This window comes from Cydia pomonella, chromosome 20 (assembly GCF_033807575.1).
Source record: "Cydia pomonella isolate Wapato2018A chromosome 20, ilCydPomo1, whole genome shotgun sequence".
NCBI classification, from domain to species: Eukaryota; Metazoa; Arthropoda; class Insecta; order Lepidoptera; family Tortricidae; genus Cydia; species Cydia pomonella.
In genome coordinates this window covers 11,297,631-11,315,871 of record NC_084722.1, presented here as the reverse complement: position 1 = coordinate 11,315,871, position 18,241 = coordinate 11,297,631, and the positions used below count along the sequence as shown (strand labels likewise).

At 38.0% G+C, this 18,241-nt stretch overlaps 2 protein-coding genes across 2 annotated transcripts in view; one reads left to right on the top strand and one right to left on the bottom strand.

The window, feature by feature from the left end:
• Nucleotides 1-18,241, top strand: part of LOC133529248 (jmjC domain-containing histone demethylation protein 1) — a 52,857-nt gene that overhangs the window by 1,969 nt on the left and 32,647 nt on the right. The window contains exon 2 of the mRNA XM_061866937.1: nt 581-807. Within this exon, the coding sequence (XP_061722921.1) occupies nt 581-807 (227 nt within the window). The remainder of the gene's footprint in view (nt 1-580; nt 808-18,241) is intronic.
• LOC133529240 (uncharacterized) lies at nt 5,968-8,919 on the bottom strand. The gene is made up of 2 exons (XM_061866922.1): nt 6,221-8,919; nt 5,968-6,143 (listed from the first exon to the last, which is right to left on the bottom strand). The coding sequence occupies exons 1-2, from the start codon at nt 7,419-7,421 to the stop codon at nt 6,094-6,096; spliced, it is 1,251 nt and encodes a 416-aa protein (XP_061722906.1). The 5' UTR covers nt 7,422-8,919; the 3' UTR covers nt 5,968-6,093.

Sequence of the window (18,241 nt, the reverse complement as noted above, 5' to 3'; positions counted from 1 at the left end):
CATATTTTCGTAACTCTGCATAGTCTCTTGAATAAAAGTGTACCTAGTTTGCTGCTTATTTCACTCAACCTGAGACACCTAACTATTCTGAGCAAATAAGTAAGAAAGCCTACCAGTGTGTTAGTTCAGGTATATGTAACCTTGAAATCACTCAAAATCTTGACAGGTAGCCTAGAGTTGCATCTCTACATTTATATTTCAACTACATGAACATGATTATTATTTAGTTCATTATACAAAACAACAATTTAAATTTGTCCTTCAATTTAATCTGTGCAGTTTGTATACAAGTAGGGAGGATAGCTAATGTCAGACAAATAAATTAGCTATAATTATTTTTATTTCATATTTAATCCATGAAGGACCATGATATGAACCAAACACTTTTAAGTGTTTCATAAATTATGTTGCAGTAAAATGTTTTGCAAAAGAGTATTTTGTTTCTTAAGATGTTTGGGGCACCTGAATTTCTCAAATATTATTATAATAAAACACATTATATGAAAAGGCTTTATGACTTATTACAGAGTTCTGAAATTTGATTTCATACTTCATATAAAAATATTTATAATTTTAATAGCGGGAACGCAAGCAGCGGAAGCTCTACTCCGATGAATGGGCCCTTGGAGATGATGATGTGGAAGGTGGCAGAGGGTTCTCCCTCGCAGACAAGCTGGAGAGCCCTCGCTTCGAGCACCCCGGCTCCATACACGAGATGTTTGGCACGGAGCTTACAGTAGCATATCTACAGAAAAATGGATTCACAACTCCGCTACTGTTTAAGGAGAAGACTGGACTGGGACTGAGGTATGTTTATATTTTAATAGACTGTCTGTCTGTCTGTCTGTCCGTCTGTCACCAGGCTGTATCCTATGAACCGCGATAGCTAGACAGTTGAAATTCTGGCAACTAATTACCAACAAATTATGAGCAACTTTTTTTTTTAATTTTTGCCGATTAAGTACTGCCAGTATTATAGAGCGCAATTTTAGTATGTAATGGTTAGGCGGCTTTGAGACATAAACATCCATTCAACCTTGTCAAAAAACTAAACTGGCTCAAGCCCCAAGCTGGTACAGTCATCAATGTCATCATAGTTAGGTACCTATTATGTTACGTCGTTTATAGCCCTACCTGCTAGGTGGATGCTATGACTAATAAAAGTTAACTGTAGCGGAGTTTTACTCTCAGGGGGATGTAATAATAACCTCGCTACATGGATCTACACATATACAAAGCACAACATAATATAGCTACTGCACCGACCCTGAATCAACACTCGATGGGCGCACAATTCCATCTCCTCTCAATCTCGTATCTCTTTGTTATGAATGTAACCTCAACACTCTCGGGGAAAATTAGAAGGGCCCCAAGTCCCGTGGCTATTATCGGTGGATGCACGGCACAACTGAATCTCCACAAGAGAACTCATCGTGCATCCCGCAGACTTGTATACTCTCCTCATGCGATGAGTACTGAGGTGGGGACCATGTGGTCCCCGACGAGCCTCCACAACAACCCCTACAGCTCATCCATCAGCCTCCATAATTAACCTCCAGTAACTCAAACCGATAAACACCAGCCACCTCACTTGTTACATTCAAACTCGAGCTACACACAAAGAATATCAATCAATTCTTTAACTCAGCTCTTTCTCAGGGTAGTCGTTAACTCAAGGTCACTGCAATATCCATATATTATATATATATATAAATATCAGAATATAGATATGTTTCGCTTACCAAGAGTCTCCTGTACGCGATTGCACGCGCCACACCACCTGTTACCTCCCAGCACTCAGATCGCCTGTCTCCACTTGTACCCGCCATCTTTCTCCTCCCGTCTCCTATATCACTAGCCGACCTCGATCGTCAGTGTTACCAGTGAAAATTACGCTAAGAGTGACAGATATGATACATACCACAATAACAGACTTCGCGATCTCCGCGACACTCCCGAACGCGAGAAGATTATACAAGTAGCGTCATCAGCTGACGCGTCCATTCGGCTATTCGTTCTCTAGCCCAAATGGCAGCGTTCCGTCTTACTCTTGTCACTTCCTCTGGCCGTTCTTCCGTAACACTTGGCTCTCTCACTTCTGCCTCGTATGTATCAACAGCGGGAGCTTGCTCAGTATGCGTAGGACTACCATCAGAATCTAACACAGAAATTTCTTTCTCGGTTGCCGGTTCAGTAGGAATTGTTGACTCATCAATTTCTGTCTCAGGCTTGGGTGACACTATCGTTTCTGATGCCCTTATAGGTTCCATAGTTTTAACCATCTCCATAGGTACAGTTGATGTCTCTGCCATCTCATTGTCTTGTGATGGTGGTAGTGCATAATCCGTTGGGCCGTACATATCAGACTCTAACGGATACAGATGGGCTATGGATCTCGTAAACTCTGTATTCCCAACTACCACTTTGGCTGCTCGGCATTCACCATCACGGCTTCGGATTAAACTTACGATTTTGCCAACCTTCCAATTGATTCTATTTTTGGAATCATTTTTAATCTGTACAATGTCACCGACTTCTGGAGACTTCTTTGATATCACTCGCGGTTGTTTATGAGAGTGACTGAATCTGTCCCGCAGACTTGGTAGATATTGATTGGTGAACATCTCTTTATATTCGTTAAGAATCCTCTGACCCCTTTTCCAGCCTTCAACCAAGTCGACTTTGGTATTGGTGCCCTGTGAAGTTCCCTCACCAAAATCTGGGTTTATTTCTAGACACTGACCTAGAGATAGAAAATCAGCTGGACGCAGTACTCCCTCTGGGTCGGAACCCACTACAGTCAAAGGTCTTGTGTTCAATACGGCCTCAATCTCCTTCACTACTGTATGCATTTGACCGTCTGTTAATAAATGCTCGTCAAGTGTGCGCTTCAAGCAGTGCTTTACCAGTGCAACTAATCTTTCGTAAAAGCCGCCTTGCCAGGGTGCAAGCTGCGTGATGAATTTCCACTTGATATGTTTCTCCTGGCAGTATGAATGGATTAGTACTTCACTTGTCAGCTTGAACTGTAGTGCATTGTCCGATATCAATACTTTAGGTGGTCCTCTAGCCGCCACGAACCGCCGTATCGCTAGCAAGCACTCCTCAGCCGTCAAAGCCTTGACCAACTCCAAATGTACAGCACGAACTGCTAGACATGTCATAAGACAAATCCATCGTTTTTCTCTGCCTGTATTAGTTTCCACTAATACCGGACCCAGGTAGTCTAATCCAGTAAAGGTAAATGGAGAACTATAATTAACCCTTTCACTGGGGAGTGCAGGTGGTGGTGGCAGTTTGTAAGGACCTCCAGAATACTTCTCACACTGCAAACATCTCTTCAAAGCTTTCTGTACTTGAGCTCGCCCGTGAGGGATCCAATACTTTTCGCGTAATATACTTAGCGTGTGTGGGACCCCAACATGGTAGTTGTCTCTATGCGTTTTTAGTATAATCTGGGTTGTGAAGGGTGATTTCTTCGGAATCAGAATGGGATATCTCTTATCATATGATAAATTAGCATTCGCGAACCTTCCTTTACATCTTAAGATCCCATCTTCGTCTACAAAGAGACCCAAGTTTCGTGACAAACTGGTCACCTTTCCTGAGACTTCTTCTGAAAAGAATTTACCTTGTAACTTCTTTATCTCAGTCACTGTCTCTTCACACTTTTCTTCATCAGATGGGTTTTGCACAGAATCATGAAGTGCAGTGGCTGCAGGATTATCCTCCATTTCAGAAAAGTTAGGATCATTATCTTGGTCTTCATAGCCTTTCATTGTCATCTCTGGACCATCCACCGTGTCCAGAGCCCTCCCAGCCAAGCACATTTCTTCATACCTCTGCTCCTTAGGCCAATCATTTTGGTCTTGTAGAAGAAAATCTGGACCATGGAGCCATAGATCCTGTCTATGATGCCACAATTCTGGCCTGGTAGCTACGTCTGCAGGGTTTTCTTTTGAGTTGACATAGCGCAGCTCTGCACCCAAGATGTCCTTAATTTGCTTGATCTCATTGACTCTTCTCAATACAAATGGTGGAAGTAGCCTACTTGATTTGATCCAAGCAATAACAACTTGACTATCCGTCCACAAATATATCTTGCATATATTTAGGTCTATGTGGCTTTTAACATATCTCAGAAGTCTACTTCCTATGAGATACCCTAGCAATTCAAGTCTAGGAATTTTGAGATCACTCTTGTCCTCTGCTGGAGTTATTCTGGATTTGGACATGAGAAACGAAGTTGATACTTGCTTTCCAGTTATGACGCGCAGATAAACGACTGCTGCATATGCATCCATAGATGCGTCAGTGAAGCAATGTAGTTCATACTTCGTACATTCCGACTTTGATCCACTTGCAACATGTCTTGGCAATTCTACGTTCTTAACCACTTTTAAATTCTCAATTATGTTCCTCCATGATGTCAACAAGTCTTCAGGCAGAATCTCGTCCCATTTTAACTTCCTAGTGCAGATCTCCTGAAACAAGAGTTTTCCTGGTAGCATGAGTGGTGATACAAACCCGCATGGATCATACAGACGTGCTAGCACTCTCAGGACTCCTTTCTTTGTAATACCTCTGTCTGTGATCTCACTCTCAAAAGTTTCGTTATTCAGTTTGAGCCGTAAAGTGTCATTTTCCAAATTCCATATCAAACCGAGGATCTTCATTTCACTTTCCTGTTTTGCTCTCTTTAGTTTGGGAATCTTGTCTACAAAATCTTTGTCGTTAGACATCCAGTCTCGTATGTTCATTCCTAATTCTTTAAATGAGTTTGTAGTTTGAGCATACAAATTGAGAGCCTCTTCTCTTGATTGAACGGACGTCACTAAATTGTCTACATAACATTTATCTGCTATCACAGGAAGAAGACTTTTGTTAGTCTTTGAAATGTGATATCGAATTGTTGCCGCTAAGAGGAAAGGGCTCGATATTACTCCAAAGGGCACTCTGCAGAACCTATATTGCATGATATTGTCTTCAGATAGTTCCTTTTCTAAATCTTTGACCCAGAGAAACCTGGTCACATCCCTGTCCTCTTCTTGTAAACCAACCTGAAGAAAAGCCTTTTCAACATCAGCAGTGATAGCAATTTTCCCAATTCTAAATTTCAGTATTAAACCTGTAAGGTCTTCCAGCATATTCGGACCTCTGTATAAGCACTCATTCAAGCTTTTCTCGTTTTTCAGCTTAGCTGAAGCATCGTAGACCAGCCGACCCCTTTTTCCCTTCTGTTGAACCATATGAAAAGGTAGATAGTGAACTGGATGGTCAGCAGGAATGGTAGGATCCACAATTTCTATTATGTTAGCTTCAAGTTGTTCGTTTAAGATTTTCTCATACTCTGTCATGACTTCTTTATTTGATCTTCGTATTACACCCTTTAATCTTCCAAAGGCAAGTCCAAAGTTAGTAGGCAATTTTGGTGGATACTCTATCCACGGCCACTTGACCTGATACCTTCCTTCACTGTATTTGACAGTCTTGTTAAAGTGCTGGACGGCTTCTTCCTCACATGTAGTTTTTGGAGAATCACATATCCCGATGCTCTCAAGTGACCATAAAAATTTGACATCTATGGTACGCAGAGGAAGATCTGGTTCTGTAAAAAAGTCTTGATTGATTTCATGGCACTGGCAATATGTAGCCACTGATAGAGTCTCCCCTTCCCTGCTGTTAGTAGCACTTCCTGCGAGGAACCAACCAAAATCAGAATCCACAAGAAAGGTATTATTTCCCAAATCAACACTCTTTCTGATAAATGAAAAGTATAAATCATTTCCAATCAACATATCAATGCCTTCACCGGTAGAAGCGTCGTCAGCCAAGATATCTATCATTGGTGACTCTACCTTAGCCATAGGTATCTCTGCGGTGATGTATGGGACTATATTCACTCTAATCAATCTTTCAACATTACGTTTACTCACTACAGTTACTGTTGCATATGGGCATGACATTTCTCTGGGCTTCTCTGATCCAAATGTATAAATCATCAAACAATCTTCTCCATCAGGTTTGATTCGTAATAATTTTGCTATTCTATTTGTAATGTAAGATCGTTGACTTCCACAATCAAGTAAAAGCCTAATGCTCAGACTTCTCCCCTCCGTTGTCTTTACTTGGGTTACTGCTGTCTGTAAGAAATTAGATGGCTTATTTAACTGTACATTAACTGAAGTCATGTTTGAAAGAACCATATCACTATCCTTACCCCTCTGCACCTTCTGCCGGCAAAGGGCTCTATTATGCATCCTAGAGCAATGTACACATTTCCTCCTTCTGGTACACTTGGAGGCACGGTGTCCTATTTGGAAGCACACATAACACCTATCTTTAAGCTTCCCAATCCTCTCCTTATATGTGTTAAATTTGGTACAATCCTCGCTGTAATGTTCTTCATTGCAAAATATGCACATTCTCTTAGGGCGTTTCCGGTTAGGTTGAGTTGAAATTGCTTCCCTTTTCTGTTGCCATTTCCTTTTCTTTACAGCTCCAATTTGTAGTGTTGCTGTAGAAGCAGGTGTACTCATCTCCGTTATGTCACTGGACTTTACTGGAACCACAGAACTCTCCATGTTTGTAACAGCTGAACTCTCCATAGCTGTTATTACGGCATCCAAAGCCTTCCGGAATGCAGCAAAGGAATCATCGGTTGACGAAAGCCACACTTGGTATACCACTCTTGATGGAAATTTATTAAGTATGATAACTCTAAGGTAACTAGCATCCACTTTCTCCCCTAAAGCCTCTAATACCCTCAGGTGCTTCTCCATGATATTCAGAGTGCGCCTACAATCTTCGGGTGAATCCTTCGCCACAGCAAGATTTTGCAAAGCATCGTTGTGAGCATCAATGACCTTTGTAGGTTTACCAAAGCGGCTATTGAGAATGTCTACCGCAATCGGGTAATTCATGTTAGTCGTTTCCAGACCCTCAACTGCTTGTAGGGCTGGTCCCTCTAATGAGGCTAGTAAGTATGAAAGCTTCTCAACGTTGGCAATGTCCTTACTATCAACATTAGCCGCGAATTTATCCCAAAAAGTGTTCCATTTTAGGATGTCACCATTATATTTCCCTAGTTCTAATTTAGGCAGACGCGTTCTATGACCATTTTCTACTTCATGGCAGTATAATTTTACCGCGACTTCTAGTTCGGTCAGGGTGTCCTCGGCTTTTATTTGCATATCCCGGCATTCATTGCAGAAATCTTCTTTTATGTCCGTCGCCCCAGACAAATATCTGTCTAAATCTGATGTGAGCGATGACAATCTATTCTTAACGTTAATTCTTATGGCAATTACCCTGTCCTTTGCAACACCAGTCTCAATGCTGTTAAGGGCCTCGGCGGCTCCCTTTAACGCTTCCGCTAGCCTTTCTAGGCGCAATTGTAATGTGGAAAGCAGAAAGTCCATTTTGAACGCAATGCGTGCTACCGATATACTTTATTTTTAAATCTTCTGTGAATCTTGCATTGTGCTTGATGCTAATCTGCAATTAAATGCGTTTACTTGAAGTCGAGTTTAAGTAGCATAAAAGTTTGTTAGTTCTTACATGAAAATGTAACTACTTTATTACTTCATAATGGAGTCGCCTTAAATCTATTACTTACAACGGTTTATATAGCAGTCCACTTCCACTCTTTGGCACTCCTTAATTAAGTAATTGCACACTTTTATTCGTTTTTACTTCTATATCAAACTTTTATCACAAATCACAATACACAAAAACGGGTAAACTTACAAAACTAATAAACCATAACCAAACCATAGACTAATTTCTAAACTTCACTCTATCTTAAATATTCTCTACACGACACGACCAATCGATCCGTCGGTCTGTCATACCGAATATGTAACCGTTCCGTATCAAACACAATAAATATTCCGTAACATAAATAATGTCCATGGGGAAAATAATATACAAGTAAATGTTTCAATATATATATTTTCCTCGTTACACAATAAAAATAATGTTGTAGTAATAAAATTAATGAGAAAACGTGCGCTGAGTGACAAATTTACTAAATAAACTTGCACATGAATTTGACCGAACGTAAACATTGGCGTGTTTCTGAACGTGGTCAGAGACTAAATTCAGTGTCGCTAGAGTAAAAGGCGTAATTACCGCTCCCGTATAAATTATTTTCAAACACGGTATATATTATACGGTATATTATAACACAACCTACGCAAATAAATGCTGATTAATATGAAATAAAAACAAGAATTCCTCTGTCTGCCGGTTCACCGTGTAAAAAACTCGCGATATGCACAATCTCTTCATGGCTTGGTAATATTACTGTCTATGTGTACGCACCACAATGGGTCATAATTATCCCATGTGTACGCACCGCCATGGGCATACCCAAACCAAAAAAAAATCAAGTACCATAAGGAATGTATTTCAACATTGGGTACGACAACTCTCATCATTCCAAACACGTGAACCGCAACTGACAGATTTTTAAGCATCTACACCAAAACCTGTAGCGGAGTTTTACTCTCAGGGGGATGTAATAATAACCTCGCTACATGGATCTACACATATACAAAGCACAACATAATATAGCTACTGCACCGACCCTGAATCAACACTCGATGGGCGCACAATTCCATCTCCTCTCAATCTCGTATCTCTTTGTTATGAATGTAACCTCAACACTCTCGGGGAAAATTAGAAGGGCCCCAAGTCCCGTGGCTATTATCGGTGGATGCACGGCACAACTGAATCTCCACAAGAGAACTCATCGTGCATCCCGCAGACTTGTATACTCTCCTCATGCGATGAGTACTGAGGTGGGGACCATGTGGTCCCCGACGAGCCTCCACAACAACCCCTACAGCTCATCCATCAGCCTCCATAATTAACCTCCAGTAACTCAAACCGATAAACACCAGCCACCTCACTTGTTACATTCAAACTCGAGCTACACACAAAGAATATCAATCAATTCTTTAACTCAGCTCTTTCTCAGGGTAGTCGTTAACTCAAGGTCACTGCAATATCCATATATTATATATATATATAAATATCAGAATATAGATATGTTTCGCTTACCAAGAGTCTCCTGTACGCGATTGCACGCGCCACACCACCTGTTACCTCCCAGCACTCAGATCGCCTGTCTCCACTTGTACCCGCCATCTTTCTCCTCCCGTCTCCTATATCACTAGCCGACCTCGATCGTCAGTGTTACCAGTGAAAATTACGCTAAGAGTGACAGATATGATACATACCACAATAACAGACTTCGCGATCTCCGCGACATTAACTGTACCTACTAGCAACAGTTCGATTCCCAAAAGCTGATGTGAATGTTCAGAAACAAAATAGGTAGGTATCTGTGTGAACGTCGAAGTCAAAAAGAGAGGTTAATACGAGAGTCCGAAGCTCACAAAATTGTGGATTCTGTTATTCACATCAGGTTAAAATAGGTATATGTTTTATCCGACTTATGAAGAAAGAGGGTACTTTTTTGAGTTCAGATATATTTAATTATTTTGCACGCAGCTCTTTTGGCTTGACAGATTTTAAAAGTCGAGAGCGAGAGTAAGACGGATCTCCTCTCTACTTCGCTGTTTTCTACCAGCTACTAATGTTGTCGAAATCAGCACGAAGTCAGTTAGCTTAAAAACTCCGTGCCGTCTACTTTTTACGATACGAAATGAATCTAGTTTCGATATTAGGTACTCTCGATACCGTGTTGGCCAATGAAGTGCTTAGCATCGACATATTAATTTGCGGATCACTAAGATTCGTAGGTATTCTCTCGCCAACCTAAAGTAGCTTCTGTATGTCTAAACGAAATATCTTACGTGTACCTTTTCAGCAAAATCATGGCGTAATATGACGTCATATGCGGCAATAATTACGTGGGTTATGTTAAGTCACGTCATAAGTCACTTCGTAATATGCCCCAGGGCCCCCAGGTATGAATTAGTATTCAAAGTCAAAATCGGTAACCGATTTAAATTATATGGTACTGTTATTTAATTCATAAGCTTGCAGAATACAATTTTTCTTGAAACTTTTTAACACACATGAATTGTTGTTTTATGCGAACTCTAGATTACATAGAAGACACGATAAATATATCTACTAATCCTGACTAAAATTTTAATATCACTTTTTACGTAAGCTACGACAATTTAAAAAAACCGGCCAAGAGCATGTCGGGCCATGCTCTGAGTAGGGTTAATAAGCTAAACTGGAGCTTAAAGTATAGTAGATTGTTAACCAAGGGATGAACTGTGGATGTACGTATTTTTACTATGAAGGGGAAACTTTTGCGATAACTCAAAAATAGCTAAACTGAGGATGTCCGCTATAGTTTTCATTTTATGTCATTCTTAAGCTCTACTTCCACGGTTTTTATTTTTATTTTTGGACCTATGGTTCAAAAGTTAGAGGGGGAACACACATTTTTTTTTCTTTTGGAGCGATTGTCTCCGAATATATAGACTTTATCAATTTTTTTTTGTTGAAGACCCCTATTTGTTTTGAAAGAAGAATGTAGCACATTATAGGGTAGAAGCAAAATACAAATTCACCCCCGCTTTACGTGTAGGGGAGGTACCCTAAAAAAATTAAATTTTTAGTTTTTATTATACGACTTTCTCGGCTTTATTGATTTATATATCCATGCCAAATTTCAGCTTTCTAGCACTAACGACCACGAAGTAAAGCCTCGGACAGACAGACGGACATGGCGAAACTGTAAGGGTTCCTAGTTGACTACGGAAGCCTAAAAAGACCTTATTAACGAAACTAAAGAAAATGTGTACCTAATTATAAAACTAAAACCTTGGTAAAAGTTCCTTTAAAACGTTAATGTATTATTCAATTCAAAATATTATCAGAAATAGCTGGTTTTTTACTACATAATTCCGGAAGTGAGCCAGGCGACGACAGTTCCGACTAAGTTTACAAACAGCTCTATATTAACGCACATACAATATCGACATCAGCATTCAAAACAAAATTTGAGTAAAGTCATTCCATTTAGTGAGGATTTTGATCCACGGTAAAAGTTTGATTGCGAGATGTATTTATTTTATGTTAATTTTTGTTTAGTAAATCAAAACATACTCGTAGTATTATTTAAGTGGCAATGATAAAATTGCACTTTAAACTAAATCGCAGTCGATTCTATTTCCTGCGTTGAAAGTCTGTTTTCGATAAAAAAAAACTAGCCAAACAGAATACAGAAGCTATGCCTTCTTGAAATTGAAGACGGTTAAAAACATAGTTTAATTCCCAAAAACAAGAAACAGTTGGTAATTCATATGGCACTTAAAAGCCCTGTCAATGTAATAACGTTTGGCAGCTCCCCAACGAGCTGCACAGCGTATGTACTACGTTACGATCATAGTTCACATGTCTAGATCACATAAATCTCGTAGAAGAGCGTTGAAAAAAAAAAAGATTGAAAACCTAATTCTCACAGATCCTGATCTTATGTTTCCACTACCTACGTAATGTGTGACGAAGTGAAAAAAAAAATCACATACGTAATGTAACGGAAATTTTAGGACATCTTTTTTTAATGGTAGGACGGAGAATGCTGACGATTCTGAACAGATTAAGCCCAAGAAAGTCCAGATTTATAAGATTTTTTCAGTATTTAATTGGGAAACGCTCAGAAATACTTTATTGTGCCAATAAAATAATGCTTTGTCTATAGCCGCACCAATTAATGTTAAATTCGTCAAGATACTTTTAGATTCGTTTATTTATTTATTAGTATTTTTGTAATATTGTTCGATATTCCTATAGTAAAGGTAAAATATATTGCGCCAAATATACATAGAATATTCATCAACTGTTAACACCTAACACGGCTTCTTCAAAACACCCATTTTATTATATGAATTAAATGCGAAGAAATCCTTACTCGTAGGATAATCATTTTTTACAAAAGCTACATTATTGAGGGAATATGTATTGATTGATTGATGTATTTATTCGTTATAACATAGGTACATTGTATTGGTCTTACAGGTAAAGCATATTGCGAACACTATGTTTTGCCGCTAGGAGTACGAATTTGTTTATATGTAAAATTAAGTAAACATGCACAGGTCTAAGGTATTCATGCTTCATTACTCAAATCAATTACAAAAATCATAAATCACTTCAGAAAGATAACTCCAACAACAATAAAATATTAAAGAATGTAAACAATGAAATTTTATAGAACTACAAATAATGTCAAAAATAGAAAAGCGCTATAAATCATTATCATTCAAAAACTGGTATACTATAGTATCATTTTCTGAGTTACTACTCTCACTACTGTGTTTTAACGCCTTCTTAAAATGTGCAATATTTAATTCTTTAATATTGTTCGGAATTCTGTTATATATTTGAGGTGCCATTCCTAGCACACTTTTGCGCATCATGGCTGTTTTACACACTTTATGGCATAATTCATTTTTGTATTGAGATCGTACAGGGAGCTTAAGTGTGTCAGCAATTTTATCAAAAAGGTTTGGATTACATTTCACAAAGACAGACATTTCCAAGATATATAGACAGGGCAAGGATATTTAGATAGATAGATAGATAAAGCGTTTATTTGTTTGCTGCAAATACACACAATTTAAAACACATAGGCAAACAGAGAAATACACAATTAACAAAGTTCACAATCAATTAAAACAAAATACAGAATCTTATAAATATTATAAACAAACAGGAATAGTGTAACAGTAGTAGTTACAATGTGTGCATTGCAGCAACAACAAAAGGGTGCCGACTCAGCTATACGCTTCACTCTTTCGAGCAAAGCACTGGTATTCTGTCGGAACCCAGATCACGTGGTGAGTGTGATGTAAAAGTGTGGATGAAGTGGTAATAAAATACTACATATGATCAGATTTAGTGATCTAAAGTACGGAATACAACGATCAAATACAAATACAATATCATGTTTAGACCACACATAGAGCGTACGCATCTTTTGTGGGATTTGAGTACTGCGTCTTTATCAGCAGCATTGCCCCAAAAGATGACTCCATATCGTAGTACCGATCCAACAAGTCCATGATATGCAACAAGTAAAGCGTCATTATTTGCTACCTTGGAAAGCTTATAAAGAGCAAATGCTGACTTACTTAATTTTTTACACACTTCATTTATATGGTATTTCCAAGTTAGTTGGCTATCAATAAATAATCCTAGAAATTTGGTCACTCCTACAGTTTATAAAGTCTCTTGTAAACAATACATTTGCTGAAAATCTCTATGCTACCTAAAAACCTATAATATATAACAAAAATGTATTATGTAAATGAATGCAAAATGTAAAATTATAAAATATTGGTAAAATTCAAAGGCCTATCTGCAAAAAAACGTAACTAACAACTTTTTAATAGGTAAGGAAACGTGTTCTCATTTATGGTCAGTGACTAATTTAACTAATAACAACGTTTGTTCAAAGCTAATCGTTCATTATCACAGTAGGTAAAGTCGACGTCAAAAGTAAGTAACAGACGTATAACTAGAAACACTACGGGAAGTAGTAAATACAAACATAAATACAGGTGGAATACATTTTATTTTAATTTAAGTTTTTTACAGGTATCTTTGGGCATTGAGGACAGAGGTTTTTCTTTGCGTTCATAAGTAAACCGGCAACAACGGTCAAAAGGCCGGCTCAGAGGGCCTACCGCGAACACCGAAGTTCGCAAATTGCAGGCATCTTTCTGTTTTACTCAATTATAAAGGCGTAGTTAGAGTGACAGAGAAATATGCCCACAATTTGCGAACTAAGGTGTTCACGGTTGGCCCTGAAGACCGCTTCGTCCACAATCCTATTTCGTCACCTAAGTCACCTTAGCCAATTGCATCAATGCCGGTTGACATCTGTAAAATACTTGGTACATATATAACGTGTACTTTTGTAAAATGTTGTTCTAATCATAGATTTTTTTACATTCATAAGTAAATGGCATGCCTAAATTAAATAAATGAATCCTTTACCTATACAATTTGTTCCACTACATGTGTGTTGGATGTATTCGTAAAATTATAATTTATGCAAGCGCCTGCTTAAATAAATCCGTGATGTATACGATGGCAACAATTGCCTTATCAAAGGTTCATTATCCTTCTATCTAGTAGTTCTCACCCTGCTTAAAAATAACCAAGCGTGGTTATCATTTATTGGCAACATTTTGGGAGCGCGGTGAATCAGCGATACATCTACTGACGCGCAAGCTTGACAACCCTAGGCGCGAATTATACGGAGACGGCGTAAGGCGTATCAATCGTATAATTCACGACACGTTCGCCTGCCTATATTTTGTCACCTTACGCCTTCTCTGTTCTCTCTGTATAATTTGCGTCCTGGCCCTGCTACGATTATCTGCTAATCAATTTTTCGAATTCTCCTATCGCCGATTATCGATTTAGTTTTTTTTCTGTGCGAATAATACGAGTAAAAGCTATATTTTCGTTATTATTTGTTGATTATCGCCTAAAAGATTATTTAATTGCTATATGTACCTACATTGATTTGTTCGTAAATCTATAATATAAGTATTAAGTTCATTAGCTAACTGTTCTTTTTCATGCATGTCGTGTCTGCTATTTTTAGGTGCACACAAGTTTTTGTTTGAAAATGTATATTCTTTATGATGTACCTACTAGTTGTGACACCCAGTTTGTAGACCTTTAATAACAAAAAAAAGCGGCCAAGTGCGAGTCGGACTCGCGCATGAAGGGTTCCGTACCATTTGAGACGTATTAAAAAAACATCTACTTGCTAGATCTTGTTCAACATTTTACCACTTTGGACACACATTTTACCACTTTGGAAGTGTCTCTCGCGCAAACTATTCAGTTTAGAAAAAAATGATATTAGGAACCTACATATCATTTTTGAAGACCTATCCATAGATACCCCACACGTATGGGTTTGATGAAAAAAATTTTTTTTTAATTTTATGACGTATTAAAAAAAAACTACTCACTAGATCTCGTTCAAACCAATTTTCGCTGGAAGTTTGCATGGTAATGTATATCATATTTTTTTTTTAGATTTTTCATTCTGTTATTTTAGAAGTTACGGGGGGGGGGGGGGGGCACACATTTTTTCACTTTGGAAGTGTCTCTCGCGCAAACTATTCAGTTTAGAAAAAAAATGATATTAGAAACCTAAATCATGATTGAAGACCTATCCATAGATACCCCACATGTATGGGTTTGATGAAAAAAATATTTTTTTTAAATTTTATGACGTATTAAAAAAAAAACTGCTTACTAGATCTCGTTCAAACCAATTTTCGGTGGAAGTTTGCATGACAATGTATATCATATATTTTTTTTAGTTTTTTCATTCTGTTATTTTAGAAGTTATGGGGGGGGGGGGGGGGGGACACATTTTACCACTTTGAAAGTGTCTCTCGCACAAACTATTCATTTTAGAAAAAAATGATATTAGAAACCTCAATATCATTTTTGAAGACCTATCCATAGATACCCCACACGTATGGGTTTGATGAAAAAAAATTTTTTGAGTTTCAGTTCTAAGTATGGGGAACCCCCAAAATTTATTGTTTTTTTTTCTATTTTTGTGTGAACATCTTAATGCGGTTCATAGAATACATCCACTTACTAAGTTTGAACAGTATAGCTCTTATAGTTTCGGAAAAAAGTGGCTGTGACAGAATCGGACAGACAGACGGACATGACGAATCTATAAGGGTTCCGTTTTTTGCCATTTGGCTACGGAACCCTAAAAATGCTGTCGGTGTCTTGCGGACAGTCAGCTGTCAACAAAATTTTAACTTACAAAATAGTGTCGAAATAGGTTTTTGCCTTAATTCGGCGACTTATAAATTATGTTGTAGACAATTACTGTGTAAACAAGGTTTTTGACCCAAGTCCAGGAAACGGGAAATTTTAAAACTAGGGACACAAATTTGTACTTTGTAATGTTCATACCTACTACTAGTACCTACAGCAAAATTCAACGGTGATGTGCTTGACCCCGTGCACGTGCATGCAAATCTTCTAAGCTTTGCCTTTATCTGTGGAACTCACAAACTAAAGATTGAGCACGCCAATATTTGGACACACATTTTTGCTTCATGGATGCTAGTTAGTTAGTTTTTTTGTATACTTAAATTCTAATCGCTATAACATGAGGAATCAATGATACCACGATAGTTGTCCAATTTGTCCATTCAATCATGATAACGAGCTTAAAACAATGACAGGGCGAAATCACACAAATAGCATTGGAAAATTCGATTAGGCTAAAAAGGATTGGTTTACATCAACGAGTATTTGAAAACTAAACCTGTTGAAGTTATATTAACAACTAATTTGCAAATAACTCTGGCTTCAACTACTTAAACATACTGGAATCATGTCGTGCAAAGCGCTTAGTTTCTTGTTTCTTGGTGATCACAAAGTCTGTGGTATGTCAAATCCTGAGGCAAAAATGAAATTAGGGTATATTAATATGATTTTATTTTTATTACAAAAAAATTACACAGCATTATTGCTAACTAATAAATTTTAAAATATACTATAATTTTTGCAGATGTTAAATATGATATATTTCTCTCCAGTAGACCTTTAATTTATTTTTATTTGTAATTTTATGTATCAAAATTTTGGCGTGTATAAACCTTTGAAATTCGAACTTTCAATCAAATAGAGACGTCATTTTTAGGGTTCCCCGTACACAAAGGGTAAAACGGGACCCTATTATTAAGACTCCGCTGTCTGTCTGTCTGCATGTCCGTCTGTCACCAGGCTGTACCTCATGAACCGTGATAGCTAGGCAGTTAAAATTGGCTACTTGACAGTTTTTTGTAAATAATATCAAACGATCTTGATTGTCCTGAGGATCAAATGTCTATATAGGACTCAATGGCATTTAAGCAACACAAAGGTCAGAAATGTGAGTTAAAGTCTGACGCTCGACGATTGAAACGCCTCTAACAAAATGATAATGTGATGTGACGTCACATCACATAAGTCTGTGCTAAATGTATGGAAGATCAAGGAAATTGCCATTTTGACCCTGAAATATTGCGTTTATGTGTATAGTTGTCATACAATTTATTTTTCAATAACATGTAAGGAATCGAATGGTACCATTTTCTTTTCTATCATTGAAAGACAAAAAAAAATTTTTTTTCGAGTCTTTGGACCCTTGTATTTTTTTATAATCTTAATATTTTTTTTTAAATTCCACTTTTTTATAATGAATGGCTCATTTTCTATCCATTAAACTAAATTTTGTTATAATATTCAACATGTGTCAAGTACCCAATTGTCACAGATAATGTATTTCTTTTGCCGCTATAAGAACATATACTAAAAAGTACGGAACCCTCTGTTGGAGAGTCCGGCTCGCACTTGTCCGGTTTTTTTAGGGCGGGTACTTTTCGCTTAGCCACATCCCATTGATCCCAAATTAGCAAGGACAGAGAATTCTAAGGATATAAGAATTGTCTTCAGTACACTTTAAAACCAAATTGAATTGTTCTGGCAGTGATGCTAGACCTGTTGGTCACGTCTTTTTGCGGTGCTTCCCCACTGTTCCTATATTATATATCACGTATGGGATTTGACATGTGCACTGTTGAGCAACACGCTAAGTCTAGAACCTTTAAACGCAATTTTCGAGTTGCTAGTGCACACAGATATCGATCCTATCAGTGCCGACGGCGTGAGAGAAAAATCGGCTTACGTTACGGTCGCTTGTGCAACCGCATAACGACACGTGCAATGGCCGGGTATTCTCTCTACTTGTCTACTAGGCGCACGTGAGACCAGTCTATTGGCTCATTTAGACGGCGCGCGAACTTGCATGCGATTTTAGTGACATTGCCTTGACTATTGAAGTGTTTTTTTTATCCTACGTCGATGGCAACGTTGCTTGCTGTTTTCTTCTTTTATTTTGCCACGAATAAAAGCTCTCTACTCTCCACTCTACTCTACTATCAGTTCGTATTAGTCGTCAGGCCGAAACCTGAAATGGGACTGTCAGTGTGAGACCTTTTGTGATTAACTGAGAGACTAATATCATCAGGCGAACTGCTAATCTGTGGGCCCCTTAAGTTTCTCTAATTAAACATAACGAGTTGTCTAGATAGTGGGCTTCTTCAGAATCCCTTGAAAGTCATTTTTCATAATACAAATCCTGTAAAGCCTAGCAATCTTCGGCCTTTAAATTCCTTGACGCTGTACGTAATATATACGAAAACTTTAA

Coding starts and splice junctions, on each gene's coding strand:
- LOC133529240 (XM_061866922.1), bottom strand. CDS start 7,421: ATGGACTTTCTGCTTTCCACATTACAATTGCGCCTAGAAAGGCTAGCG. Junction 6,144..6,220: donor CCGGCAGAAGGTGCAGAGGG/GTAAGGATAGTG, acceptor AATTTCTTACAG/ACAGCAGTAACCCAAGTAAA.